The sequence below is a fragment of the Amia ocellicauda genome, chromosome 7, assembly GCF_036373705.1.
Source record: "Amia ocellicauda isolate fAmiCal2 chromosome 7, fAmiCal2.hap1, whole genome shotgun sequence".
Classification (NCBI taxonomy): Eukaryota; Metazoa; Chordata; class Actinopteri; order Amiiformes; family Amiidae; genus Amia; species Amia ocellicauda.
The window spans coordinates 1123658-1136524 of NC_089856.1; the positions used below are offsets into that span (position 1 = coordinate 1123658).

General features: G+C 54.0%; 2 protein-coding genes across 5 annotated transcripts in view; both read left to right on the plus strand.

The window, feature by feature from the left end:
• The first annotated feature begins 224 nt into the window (after positions 1-224).
• Positions 225-9461, plus strand: xab2 (XPA binding protein 2). The gene is made up of 19 exons (XM_066707812.1): positions 225-366; positions 1024-1172; positions 1319-1442; positions 1617-1814; positions 2031-2165; positions 3264-3428; positions 3551-3695; positions 3854-4005; positions 4116-4235; positions 4809-4940; positions 5065-5196; positions 6036-6149; positions 6265-6427; positions 6802-6992; positions 7134-7256; positions 7380-7551; positions 7645-7765; positions 8370-8491; positions 8708-9461. The coding sequence occupies exons 1-19, from the start codon at positions 331-333 to the stop codon at positions 8782-8784; spliced, it is 2571 nt and encodes an 856-aa protein (XP_066563909.1). The 5' UTR covers positions 225-330; the 3' UTR covers positions 8785-9461.
• A 1723-nt stretch (positions 9462-11184) lies between these two features.
• camsap3 (calmodulin regulated spectrin-associated protein family, member 3) overlaps positions 11185-12867 on the plus strand; it is a 34901-nt gene continuing 33218 nt past the window's right edge. For 3 of the 4 annotated variants that reach the window (XM_066707809.1, XM_066707810.1, XM_066707811.1), the window contains exon 1: positions 11186-11744. In XM_066707809.1, the coding sequence (XP_066563906.1) occupies positions 11612-11744 (133 nt within the window). In that variant the 5' untranslated portion in view covers positions 11186-11611. Of the gene's footprint in view, positions 11745-12867 lie in introns of all 4 variants that reach the window. The other variant, XM_066707808.1, reaches the window with a different exon arrangement.

A 12867-nucleotide genomic window follows, 5' to 3' on the forward strand; every position in this document is an offset into this window, starting at 1 on the left:
TGTCATTCACATTTAAGAATTAATATTCTCTAAAGAAGAATACTTAATTTGTATGTTTATATATACACTGTGTATATGCATTTATATGTGTGTGTGGTTTTATTTATTTATTTTGAATAACTTTGTTGCGCGAAATGTCGAGGTGGGCGGGCTTACTAGAAACAACACGCCGTTATTGGCCACTAGATCACGTCACGCTGGCTTGTCCAATCAGAGCCGTGGCGGCGCAGGGCGGGGATTGTAGTCGTCGTCCGCACGTTGAGGAAGTTTCGGATACGGTTTCTTTGAAATAAATAAACATCTCGACATCGCTGTGTTTCCTATCCGGAGATGCCTTCGCTAACGGACAGGCGGGAGGTCATGTTCGTGAGTATTGAGTAACTGCGCGGTACACAGACCAGGTCGGGCGGGTGGCGTGGCTTCAAGAGTCGCGTCTTTCTTAGGCCTCGCCAGAGCCTCGGACTACAGGTAGTGGGTCTGCGGCGAGAGGGAGCGCCATCGTGGGCGGCGGGTTTAGGGATGAGCCGCTATTGTCACAGGGTTAAGCGTTGGTTTTCGAGGAACGGGGAGGTGGACATCTGGTCTGAACGTGAACCTGAACTTCTCAAATCCGCGTAAGAAAGCGAGTAGACACGTAATAGAGATGAGGGCTGATCTTTGTGGCGCTGCAGCGGAAGCGCTCGGCTGGGGAGGTTTGAGCATGTGCAGTAAAACACACGTCTTTGTTTATTTAGGAGAGAGGGTGATCTTGTGTCATTTACTTAAAATAATAATGAAAACCCGGGACTGCGCTGGGTAAAAGCTATACATTTCTGATCGCTGTAAAAGAAGTGAGCTCTGTCCTCCTTGGAGCTGTCCTGACCTGTGTGTGTGTCTGTGTGTCTCTGTGTGTCACTGTGTGTGTCACTGTGTGTGTGTCTGTGTGTGTGTGTCACTGTGTGTGTGTATGTCTGTGTGTCACTGTGTGTCTCTGTGTCTGTGTGTGTGTGTCTGTGTGTGTGTGTGGTTGTGCCCCACTGGCAGGAGGAGGATGACCTGCCCTACGAGGAGGAGATCATCCGCAACCCATACTCGGTCAAGTGCTGGATGCGCTACATTGAGTACAAGCAGAATGGCCCGAAGAGCGTCCTGAACATGGTGTACGAGAGGGCGCTGAAGGAGCTGCCCGGCAGGTCAGTGTCACTGTCCAGTACTAGGAACTAGGTATGGACTGGACTGGGCTGGGCTGGACTGGAGCAGGGTGACTGACTGGACTGGACTGCAGCGACACTGTCCTCTCCGCAGGCTCTGTGTTTGACATGTTGCCGTGTCTCCGCAGTTACAAGCTGTGGTACAACTACCTGAGAGAGCGCCGGAAGCAGGTGAAGGGGAAGTGCATCACTGAGTCCGCCTTCGAGGAGGTCAATAACTGTCACGAGCGGGCGCTGGTGTTCATGCACAAGGTACACTGTCAATCAATCAATCAGTGGATCGATCGATCAGTGGATCAGGAAACCAATCTCTCCAGGACTCGGCAGGATGCTTTATTATTATGATCGTGAGTCAGTCTTCGTTGTTCATAGCTCTCTTCTCCTTTTCCTCTGTCACCCTCCTCTACTCCCCCTCTTCTGTCCTAGATGCCGCGGATCTGGCTGGACTACTGCCAGTTCCTTGTGGATCAGTGCCGGATCACGCGGAGCCGCCGCACCTTCGACCGGGCTCTGAGGGCCCTGCCGGTCACGCAGCACCCACGCGTGTGGCCCCTGTACCTGCGCTTCGTCCGCCGCCACCCGCTTCCAGAGACGGCTGTGCGCGCCTACCGTCGCTACCTCAAGGTGCCACACGCCGCCGCCACCACACGCCCCACGGCACGGCTTGCCCTGAAACGCTCATCCATTGCTCACTGGGGCCCACTCAAACCCCCTCCACCTCCATCTCTCTCTCTCTCACACAAACATTAGCTCACACACGCACTCACCATCTCATCTCATTACTCACTCTCTCACTCTCTCCTACTCAGTCATGCGCTCTCCCTCTCTCTCCCCACGCAGCTCTGTCCGGAGAATGCGGAGGAGTACATCGAGTACCTGCGCTCCATGGGTCGCCTGGACGAGGCGGCCGTGCGTCTGGCTGCCATCGTCAACAACGAGAGCTTCGTCTCCAAGGAGGGCAAGTCCAACTACCAGGTGAGAGCGCTGTGGTGTGCGTGTGTAGTTTTGTGAGACCTCCGCACATGTCCAGGCAAGTACAGTCTGTTAATGCGCCAAATTCGTTTCGTGGATGAGGAGATGAATTGTAAACACTTTCGCCTGTCACCACATATTGTGCATATTCTGCAGCGCCTACAGCCAGACATCGTACACCAGTCGCCCCAGCACTGCGATTAGTCACGTCACGGTTCTCAATCTCCTGCTCAACCATTCAGTGGCCTGACGCGCTGTTGAGATTTTGGAGCAGTGGCGTTGGCTCCTCTGCCTACAAACCCCTACTCTGCGTCGCTACACAAAGAAGCATACGCAGACCTACGCAGAAGTGTAAATCGGGCTTGATGCTATACAATATGTGCTTTTCAAGCACATGAAAGACTGCAGAGGTAGAGATCGCGCCTTGAACTTGATCTGTGTTTATGCAGCTAAAACGCAGTAAGAAGGGATATGCACAGTGTATTCAGGAGTCATTCAAATTAAATCAGTCTCTGCGCGTCCAGTGAAATTATAAAGGCGGATCACACAAGATATCACGAGTACAGTATCTGCGCTCAAACTGCAGGGTTACAGCCGCTAAAGGGAAACAACAGTCGAGCTCTGCATTCAAACTGGATTCGTAAGGAAACTGAAGGTTTTCGGTTTCATTTCCAAGCAATGCTTTTACAAGGGCAGTGTGAGCCGTTCACAATATCACTTGTGAGCAAAACATCCGTTTGCTGATTATAATTGAGTGTTTTTTTTATATACATTTATATATATATATATATCAACGTTCAGCGTTGTTATACTGTAATATCAAAGACCATTACTTATTTTAATAAGTGCCTGATTAATCAACTAATGCCCATTGAATAACAAATCAAATATTTTGATCGACTTTTTAAGCCCTGGTATGGGTGTGCGTGTGTATTCTGTATCCGTGTCTGTGTTTTTGTACACATTTAACTTTCTCGTGGGGAACACCACACAGTTAAATGTATTTTTCTGTACTCTGTGAATTTGTGTCCAGTCCGGAGGCCCAGCGCAGCTCTGACTGGTAACGGTGCCCCTCAATAACGCCCTCTCTCACCCCCCCAGCTGTGGCATGAGCTGTGTGACCTGATCTCGCAGAACCCTGACAAGGTGCGCTCCCTGAACGTGGGCGCCATCATCCGGGGTGGGCTGACCCGCTTCACCGACCAGCTGGGCAAGCTGTGGTGCTCCATGGCCGACTACTACATCCGCAGCGGGCACTTTGAGAAGGTGCGGGGATGCTACGCGGGCGGAGAGGGAGATGTGCAGGGATATTGGACCATATTCGTTGAACTTCATTCATTAAACCTTTACTGTGTCACATTGTCTTTCTCCCCTCTCTCTTGGCGCAGGCACGGGACGTGTACGAGGAGGCGATCCAGACGGTGGTGACGGTGCGGGACTTCACGCAGGTGTTCGACAGCTACGCGCAGTTCGAGGAGAGCATGATCGCCGCCAAGATGGAGACCACGGCCGAGCTGGGCCCAGACGGAGAGGGTGAGGGCAGGTCTGGGAGCTTGGGGGGTGGGGGGTGCTTTTGCGCCGCTCTTTAGATACCTTTCGCGTCCCCTCGGGGTGAGCCCTAGTCCTGTAGAGAGACGGGACTGTACGCTTCTCCACCCCCCTGACCCCTGACCTCTGTGTTGCTCCCGCAGACGACGTGGATCTGGAGCTGCGGCTGGCGCGCTTCGAGCAGCTGATCGCGCGTCGCCCCCTGCTGCTCAACAGCGTGCTTCTGCGCCAGAACCCACACAACGTGCACGAGTGGCACAAGAGGGTGAAGCTGTACGAGGGCCAGCCCAGAGAGGTACGCCGCGACACTCTGTCCGTCAGCACACCCTGCTCACTTGGTGATGGACACTAATGGCTGACAGAAAGTCTCTCTCTCTGCCTGTCGCTCCCTGCTTCCCCGTGCAGATCATCAACACCTACACGGAGGCGGTGCAGACGGTGGATGCCATGAAGGCCACGGGGAAGCCCCACTCGCTCTGGGTCTCCTTCGCCAAGTTCTACGAGGACAACCAGCAACTGGATGACGTGAGAGCATTTTCTGTACTATAAAACATGTAACGTATAAAACACACACAGTGCCCCCCTTTCAGAACAGTCATCTTGTTACCTCGCAGCCTGGGATTGAGGTGTGTCAGCTGATCTGCACATCCTGCCCAACAGCGTCCAAGAGAAACGCACTCATTCCAATAAAATGAATCGCTCGGCTGAATTAGGCCTCGAATGGGCCTTGAGGCACAGTTCCACCAGCCTCGCTCGGGGGTTAGGAGACAGTTATGATATTTCAGTGTTGTATTTTTAATATATACATTTTCCTACACTTTACCAGTGCGGCGTGTCCATAAGTGTGGGTTAGGTACTGACCCGGCAACACGTGACACAGTTCCGGGGGGGTGTAGACTTCCTCCGGGTGTGGAGATAGCATTCGGACGACTGTCTAATTGCTAGAGATGTTGTTGATAAGCAGCATCTACTGTGGAAATCTGTATATTTAATGTTGTTGACACACTGACACACACACAGTCTCACGCACACTCACTCACAGTCACACACTCTGGCAGGAGTCCCAGCTGCTGTAACCGTGTCTCTCCTGTCCCTCAGGCCCGCACCATCTTTGACAAGGCCACCAAGGTGAGCTACAAGCAGGTGGAGGAGCTGGCGGCTGTGTGGTGCGAGTACGGGGAGATGGAGCTGCGGCACGAGAACTACGACCAGGCGCTGAGGATCCTCCGGGTGAGGGGCGGGGCGGGAGACCGCTGCAGGTCTAAACACCCCCAGCCACATGCGGCAATATGAATATTACTAAATACACGTCCCTTATGTTAACCGTTGTGAGCTTCATGCCCCCCCTCCACAGAAAGCCACGGCCATCCCGTCGAAGAAGGCGGAGTACTTCGACATGTCAGAGCCTGTCCAGAACCGGGTCTACAAGTCCCTGAAGGTGTGGTCCATGCTGGCTGACCTGGAGGAGAGTCTGGGGACCTTCAAGGTACCGATCGGATTGTTTGGTGTTCTGTCCCGAGTGTGTGTGTCGTGTGTGTGTTTGGTACTCTCTCTCCTCACCACTGTTGTGTTTGTATATAATTCTGGGAATTTTGAGACGCGTGAAGAAATTTTAGAAAAGGCAGATGTGTCTCTAACGGCAAAGATCTCGGTTATCTGACAATCTGTGGTAGTTTTTGAAATTGGGGCTCACAACAAAATAGCGTGAGAGCGGGTGGGAGGGGTGGTGGGGTTGTGCAGCCGGCAACATTGCATGAGAGCGCCATTATATTTCTCGTGCACCCCTTGGGGTCAGCGCCCGCACCACACCACGCATTGAAACATAAGCCATGGGATAAAATGAAAAAGTTAACATTGTGCAGCCTCTAAAAGACGGGAGAAACAATTCAGTAATATGATAATTTCAGAGGAAACATTCGCAGAGTTTATTATTATTTGTTCCCTTGCCAGATGCCCTTCTCCAGGGTGACTTAGGCTATAGGATACAATAGCAAAACAAAAGCACTAAATACAGCACAAAATTACTAATCAGTCATAATATAAATGTATAAAGTTTCGAAATGACAGAAGTGCAGGTTAAATTATAGAGTTTAAATTATATAGGCTGACTTTTCAGTCTTCATTTTTATGCAACTGACTAACTTGGATAGACTAGTCTAACTGTCACATTAGACCAGTCTACTACAGTTTTATGCAGCCGGCTCCAGAACTCTTTGCATTAAAGTCTAATGGGGAAAATGTGGCAGCGGGGCGCATGTAAATGCCGTGTACATCGTGAGCTAGGCTGTAACATGTGTGTAAGGGCACTGTCCCTCTCTCTGCCAGTCCACCAAGGCCGTGTACGACCGCATCATCGACCTGCGCATCGCCACGCCCCAGATCATCATCAACTATGCCCTGTTCCTGGAGGAGCACAACTACTTCGAGGAGAGCTTCAAGGTGAGGCGCCGCCCCATCCGCGTCTCTGAGAGTGGGGGGGACGCGCTGATCTCGGCCCCCCAGGGGGCGTCGAGCTCTGAGACGAGCGGGCGCTGATGGCTGTTTCTCCCCACAGGCGTACGAGCGCGGCATCGCCCTGTTCAAGTGGCCCAACGTGTACGACATCTGGAACACCTACCTCACCAAGTTCATCGAGCGCTACGGGGGCAAGAAGCTGGAGCGCGCGCGGGACCTGTTCGAGCAGGCGCTGGACGGCTGCCCCCCCAAGTACGCCAAGAGTAAGTGCCCGACTGACTGATCGTGGTCTTCCCGGGGGTGCGAGACCAGCTGATCCCTGGATAATGGATCATTGTCTGTTGATCACATTCCCTCTGGAAGCCGTCTACCTGCTGCACCCAGTTATTGAGTGGTTATTGATTGATTGATCTGTATTGATTACTGATTTTCTGGGGCAGTGCTGTGAACAGGCCTGGTAGAGGAGTTGATTGATTGGCATTGATTAAATTTTACTTCTTTACTTGAAATACTCTCTCCTGGCCCAGCTGTGGATCAGTTGGTCGTTTGATTACGGATAGATTACTAGACACCAGTCACCCTGCTGGACACCAGGAGTTAATTAATTAATTAATTGATTGATCTGATCGTTGCACAGCGATCTACCTGCTGTATGCCAAGCTGGAGGAGGAGTTCGGGCTGGCGCGGCACGCCATGGCGGTGTACGAACGCGCCACCCGGGCCGTGTCGGCCGATGAGCAGCACCACATGTTCAACATCTACATCCGGCGCGCCGCGCAGATCTACGGCGTCACGTACACCCGGCCCATCTACCAGAACGCCATCGAGGTCAGAAGGGGCGGGGCCTGTCTGTGCGTCTGTCCATCTGTTCATCTGTCCATCTGTCCATGCACGGGTTTCATTTAGTGTGTCTGTGTGTATTGATGATGATGTGTGTCATCGGCGGTGCTGATGTGTGGTATTGATCAGGTGCTTCCAGACGAGCACTCCCGGGAGATGTGTCTGCGCTTCGCCGACATGGAGAGCAAGCTGGGCGAGATCGACCGGGCGCGGGCCATCTACTCCTACTGCTCCCAGATCTGCGACCCGCGGGTGAGCGCCGATCACTCCTGTCCCTCCCTCTCCTCTCTCTCTCTCTCCTGCCTCCTCTCCCTCCCCCTCTCTTTCTCCTGCCCTCTCACACTCTCCTCTCCCTCCCCCTCTCTCCGGCCCCAGATGACGCCAGCGTTCTGGCAGACCTGGAAGGAGTTTGAGATCCGCCACGGCAACGAGGACACGATCCGGGAGATGCTGCGTATCAAGCGCAGCGTTCAGGCCACCTACAACACGCAGGTCAACTTCATGAGCTCCCAGATGCTCAAGGCCACCTCGGGCTCCACGGCCGCCGGTGAGGAGAGCGGGAGAGGGGGAGAAGGCGGGGTGGGCAGGAGGAGGTGGGGGAGTAAATGATGCGATCTCTCACTCTCCCTCCCCCTCACAGACCTGGCTGCGGGGCAGAGTGGTGGGGATGACATGAAGATGCTGGAGCAACGGGCGCAGGAGATGGCTGCTGAGGCGCAGCAGGACACGCCCCGAGCCAAGGACAAGATCCTGTTCGTCAGGTCAGACACAGGACCGTCACCAGAGCACGAAGAAGTGTCCAGTCGAGAGGAGGCCATTCGCCCCATCGTGCTCGTTTGGTGTCCATTAATAACTAAGTGATCAAGGATCCTATCCAGTCTGTTTTTGAATGATCCCAAATTGTCTCTTCAGCCACATCGCTGGGGAGTTTGTTCAGATTGTGACGCCTCTCTGTGTGAAGAAGTGTCTCCTGTTTTCTGTCTTGAATGCCTTGAAGCCCAATTTCCATTTGTGTCCCCGGGTGCGTGTGTCCCTGCTGATCTGGAAAAGCTCCTCTGGTTTGATGTGGTCGATGTCTTTCATGATTTTGAAGACTTGGATCAAGTCCCCACGTATCTCCTCTGTTCCAGGGTGAAAAGGTTCAGGTCCTCAGTCTCTCAGTAGGACTTTCCCTTCAGACCTGGAATAAGTCTGGTTGCTCTCCTCTGAACTGCCTCTAGAGCAGCGATATCTTTCTTGAAGTCTGGAGCCCAGAACTGTCCACAGTATCCAGATATAATGATCATTAACTGTGATATAGATGATGATAAAGATGTTGAGCTGTGCCCTCTGTAACACGCGTGTTGTCCCGTGTCTCTGGTGCAGGAGCGACGCGTCCCGCAGCGAGCTGGCGGAGCTGGCCAAGCAGGCCAACCCGGACGAGATCGACATCGGGGACGAGGATGAGGACGGGGACGAGGACGGGGAGGGAGGCCAGGAGCCCGACGGTGAGGGGGCGGGGTTGGGGTGCTGCATAAGGTGTTACTGCGGGGGTCAGAGGTCATGTAGGGCTTGGGGTCTGGGAAGATGTTCTTCTGCTCCCTGTTGGAGAGTGAAGCAGCGGCCGTGCGTGGGGTCGAGAGACGGACAGACGGGGACATGTAACTGACAATGAGCAGAGAGTGTTTCTGCTCCTGTTTAACTCTCTCTGTCTCTCTGTGCAGAGGTGCAACTGGAGCAGAAGAGCGTGCCGTCCGCAGTGTTCGGGGGGCTGAGGGACACCACTCCACCCCGGGACTGAGCAGGACCAGAGGGCCGCAGAACCAGCAGTCCGGGCCCCTGCTGCACGTAGCTCGGCCCATCTCAGCCCACGCAATCCGCAGGCCTGCTGGGAAACCCCCCCCAACCCCATGCACCGGGAACGTCAACGCACCCCCCGTCACAGGAGCCGCCAGCCGTAACATCTGGAGCGGCTCGGACTGCTGTGCACGCGGAGTGTCTTTATGTCCGGTGTGGCCCGGCTCAGGGAGGCGGAGGTTAAACCGCAGAGCTGCGTTACAGACATAGCCATTGGAGCCACGACACAACACCAAGCATACACTGGAGCAGACCCCAACACACGCATTCTGACAACTGGGTGCCGGGCTGGGCCGGACCGGGCCTGGGGCAGACGACACTCATTCCCTGTGTGGTGGGACTGGGAGGGGGGCGCTGTGTCTTCATAGTGTGGGTGGGGGGTTGGGTGTCCTGGGGATTCGTGTCGGAGCCCAACTGTCACCGTTTTGTGCGTTTTATTTAGTTTCCCCCCCCCTTGTTGTTGTTCCTGCTCTTTCTGCAGAGACCCCAGCGTGACCCCCACCAGGGGACCCGGGTCGATTAAAGTGGGGGGGGTAAGTCTGCATCGCGGGCTGGGGGGTGCGAATACATCTGTCCAGCAGTTGTTGTTTTGTCAGCTTGTAATAAAAACTCTTTCCTGGTTTTCTGTTGTATTAATAATACAGACGTTGATTTGGAGTCCAGAGCCGCCTGCAGTATCGGCTCCAGCCAGGAGAGGCCGCCACGCTCCGCCAGTTTGAGCGGCGCTGGCGAGAGAGAGGGGCCGAGTGAAGGGCAGAGAAGCAGCGTCTGCAGCCTCTGAACTCAACACTGTTAGTGTGTCACTGCCTGCGCCACTGTGTAAACTGGGTCATTCCCTACATACACACGCGTGATCACGCCAGCACCGAGTCCGCACACACGGCTCGTCTGGGCATTAATCGATCGTTAGGCCATGGGAAGGTGTGTAGGCCAGGCTTTGTTTTCATTCAATATTATAGAGTTGTTTCATTAAAGATATAATAGTTCTTAAAGAAAGACGGTTTCAAATAGTTCGTTTTAATGATTCTGGAGTATTTAGAAAGGGTTCTCCCCCATTTTATGTATACAAAGAGTGTGTATATTTGTGCTCATTCACTTCCCCTCCTGCCGTTGTGCACAGTGTGTAGAGATGACGTCCCGGTGGAGGCCACTTCCAAGCGCTCTTGTTCTTGAAGCGCAACAAAGACCTGCACTGAGAGACACGAGACCTCGATCGAAGGGGAAATCATTTCTCTTTAATAAGATTAAAATATTTCTCTTGTAATCCTCTTACAAAATTACCCAGCAAGATGTAAAGATGTTTTTGGGTTAAGATATCATGTGAGTGCTGAGCCTACTGGGAGTTCAAATTCCAGACCTTGGGGGGTATTAAGTCCTGAGTGCCTCCACAAATTGAATAATTATGCATTTCGATGAGCAAGGGAGGTTGAGCAGTACACCCCGGAAGTCCTCGAACAGACTCCCGGACCTGTCGAGCACTTTTACGTGATGTTGGTGAAAGTTAAAGGTCTGAGGAATGATGGCGATGCCTCCCACTAAAGGCAGTAAAAGCAGAACGCCAGCCTGCACTGTGAGAGACTTCTGCTTCCCAGGTCCCTGTGCAGTCGACGTGTTTGTTTAACAGGCGACCTTTGAGACGGGTCAATGTCACGCTGTGGTGTTTACCTGCACACTCACTCACACACACACACACACACACAAAACACCCTCACACACACTCACTCACTCTCACAGGATCACACTGACAGACTGTATATAAACAATATTCTGATTACAAATTAATAATAATAATTATAATAATAATACCCATCTGGCCAGCAGTAGTACAGTGGGAAAATAATGAGCAATATATTAAATGGGTCAAAGATGGGGCTGTGGACACTTTTCTGGCAACGTCAGTGTGTGTCTCAGAGGGTTTCAGAAGCCATTTCATCCCTTTATGTGCGCTATATCCACCGAACTGTAACAACGCACGTCTTCATCCCAGGTACCCGCACAGCCCCGCACAGTCCCCCACCGCACAGCACAGCCCCGCACAGCACAGCCCCGCACAGTCCCGCACAGTCCCGCACAGCACAGCCCCGCACAGCACAGCCCCGCACAGCACAGTCCCGCACAGCACAGCCCCGCACAGCACAGTCCCGCACAGTCCCGCACAGCACAGCACAGCCCCGCACAGCACAGTCCCGCACAGCACAGCCCCGCAGCCTCACCTGCCCAGCGGGAGCAGCAGCCCGGCGGCCGCGTCACACGCCAGGGCCCGCCCCTCTACTCCCCACCCTGCTCCGCCATTGGCCGGCGGCGGCTTGAGTGACGGGCGCCGGGAGCACCTGGGCTGTGGAGGCGGGCGGCGCTCCGGAGACACCAGCGGATCCGCGGCGGAGAGCAGGAGCAGCAGCGCTGGAAACATGGACGCCGCACAGTGACACCTGCCCTGCCGCCCCACCGCCGCCGTGCACCGCCGGACACACGGACAGACAGACACACGGGCGCCGTCTGGGACTCTGCTCAGCGGACCCGGATTGAAAGGCAGCCGCGTCCCCCCTCCCCTCACCTGGATCCCCGGCCGCATCTGTCCGCCTCATGACCCTGCCTTGAGCCGAGAGCCAGCGACCGACTCCCGGCGCCCCTCAGCTCTGCCCCCGGCGCCCATGGAATAGCTGGCCGGCCCCGGTTTCTATTTTTCCTTCCATTTTTGTTCGCGATCCCCCTCCCTCTCTCCTCTCTCCCTCTCTCTTCCCTCCCTCCCGGCTCCCGGCCCTGGTCTTGCTATGGTGGATTCAGATGCGATGAGGAAGACGTTCCTGGTGCCGGAGATCAAGCCTTTGGATCAGTACGACTTCCAGCGGGCCCGGGTGTGCGCCAGTCTGGGCTGGCTGCTGGCGAAATCCTACGGCAATGCAGGTAGGGGAGCCTTCATCACCCTTCTCCTCCTCCTCCTCCTCCTTATTACTGTTATTATTGTTGGTATTAACCCTTGTCTCGCCTCTCCCTGCCTGGGTCTGGCCGGTATTGTCTGACACCGCGCTGACACCCCGGGCCGGTGCCGTTCGTGTGGAGGTGTCGGCTCGGCTCGGCTCGGCTCGGCTCGGCGGTGTGTCACTGTGTCACTGTGTGCGTTGGGTTGCTGTATTGTCTCCGGTGGCTTTGTGTCCCGGAGGATCAGCGCTTTCTCGGGCACAAAGGACACGCATGTTCCTGGAGACGGGACACACATGTCCTTGTGTGTGTGTGTGTGTGTGTGTGTCGCCGTACACGCGTAATTGACCACCTACATAATTAACAGCTGCCAGTTTGCGTTAAGATGGATCTAGATGTGGAGACAGCGGCGGATTCAGTGTGTAGACGGTGTGTTAGATGGTGTGCTGTCATTTTTATATCAATAACCGTCATCCTTGCGTCATTCTTTTGTTACTTTGTTGCGTTCTAATACCTGGCACTCGATACTCGATTCAGCGATTATTAGGCTGCTGTTAATTGATTAATTGGTGGCTTTAGACGGGAGCTGCGTGTTGCGTGATGGTGAACGTGGCTGTGTTGTTGTGCTGCGGGGGATGTGGGTGTGATGATGTGTTACAACCTCGACATTTTAAACACCAATCCTTTGCCGAGTTTGAGGCCTAGGCTGCGATATTATCCCTTAATGCCGCCCGAGTGTGTCCACAACGCACCCTGTCCAGAGGTGCACATATGGTAGCGATTTATTACACACACACACACCCCAGCACAGCACAGCAGGACAACAGGCATCCCCAGCAACACGCCTTGCTAATCATGTATGTATGTATGTATACAGGCTACATATCAGGGACGCGGGGCTGTGACAGATGGATCGGTCAGATTTGCATAGAAGGAAAGGGTAGATCTAAACTGCGGGTTCAAGACCTAATCCCCCCGCCCCAGTCGGCCCCTTTGTTAAGCAGAGCGGCTTCCCTGCTCGGGATCAGAGAGGAGGTGTTTTTCCTCTGGGCTCTAGCAGAGCATCACGTCATATCTGTTTATGTCTTAGTGTTGTATCTCTGCACGT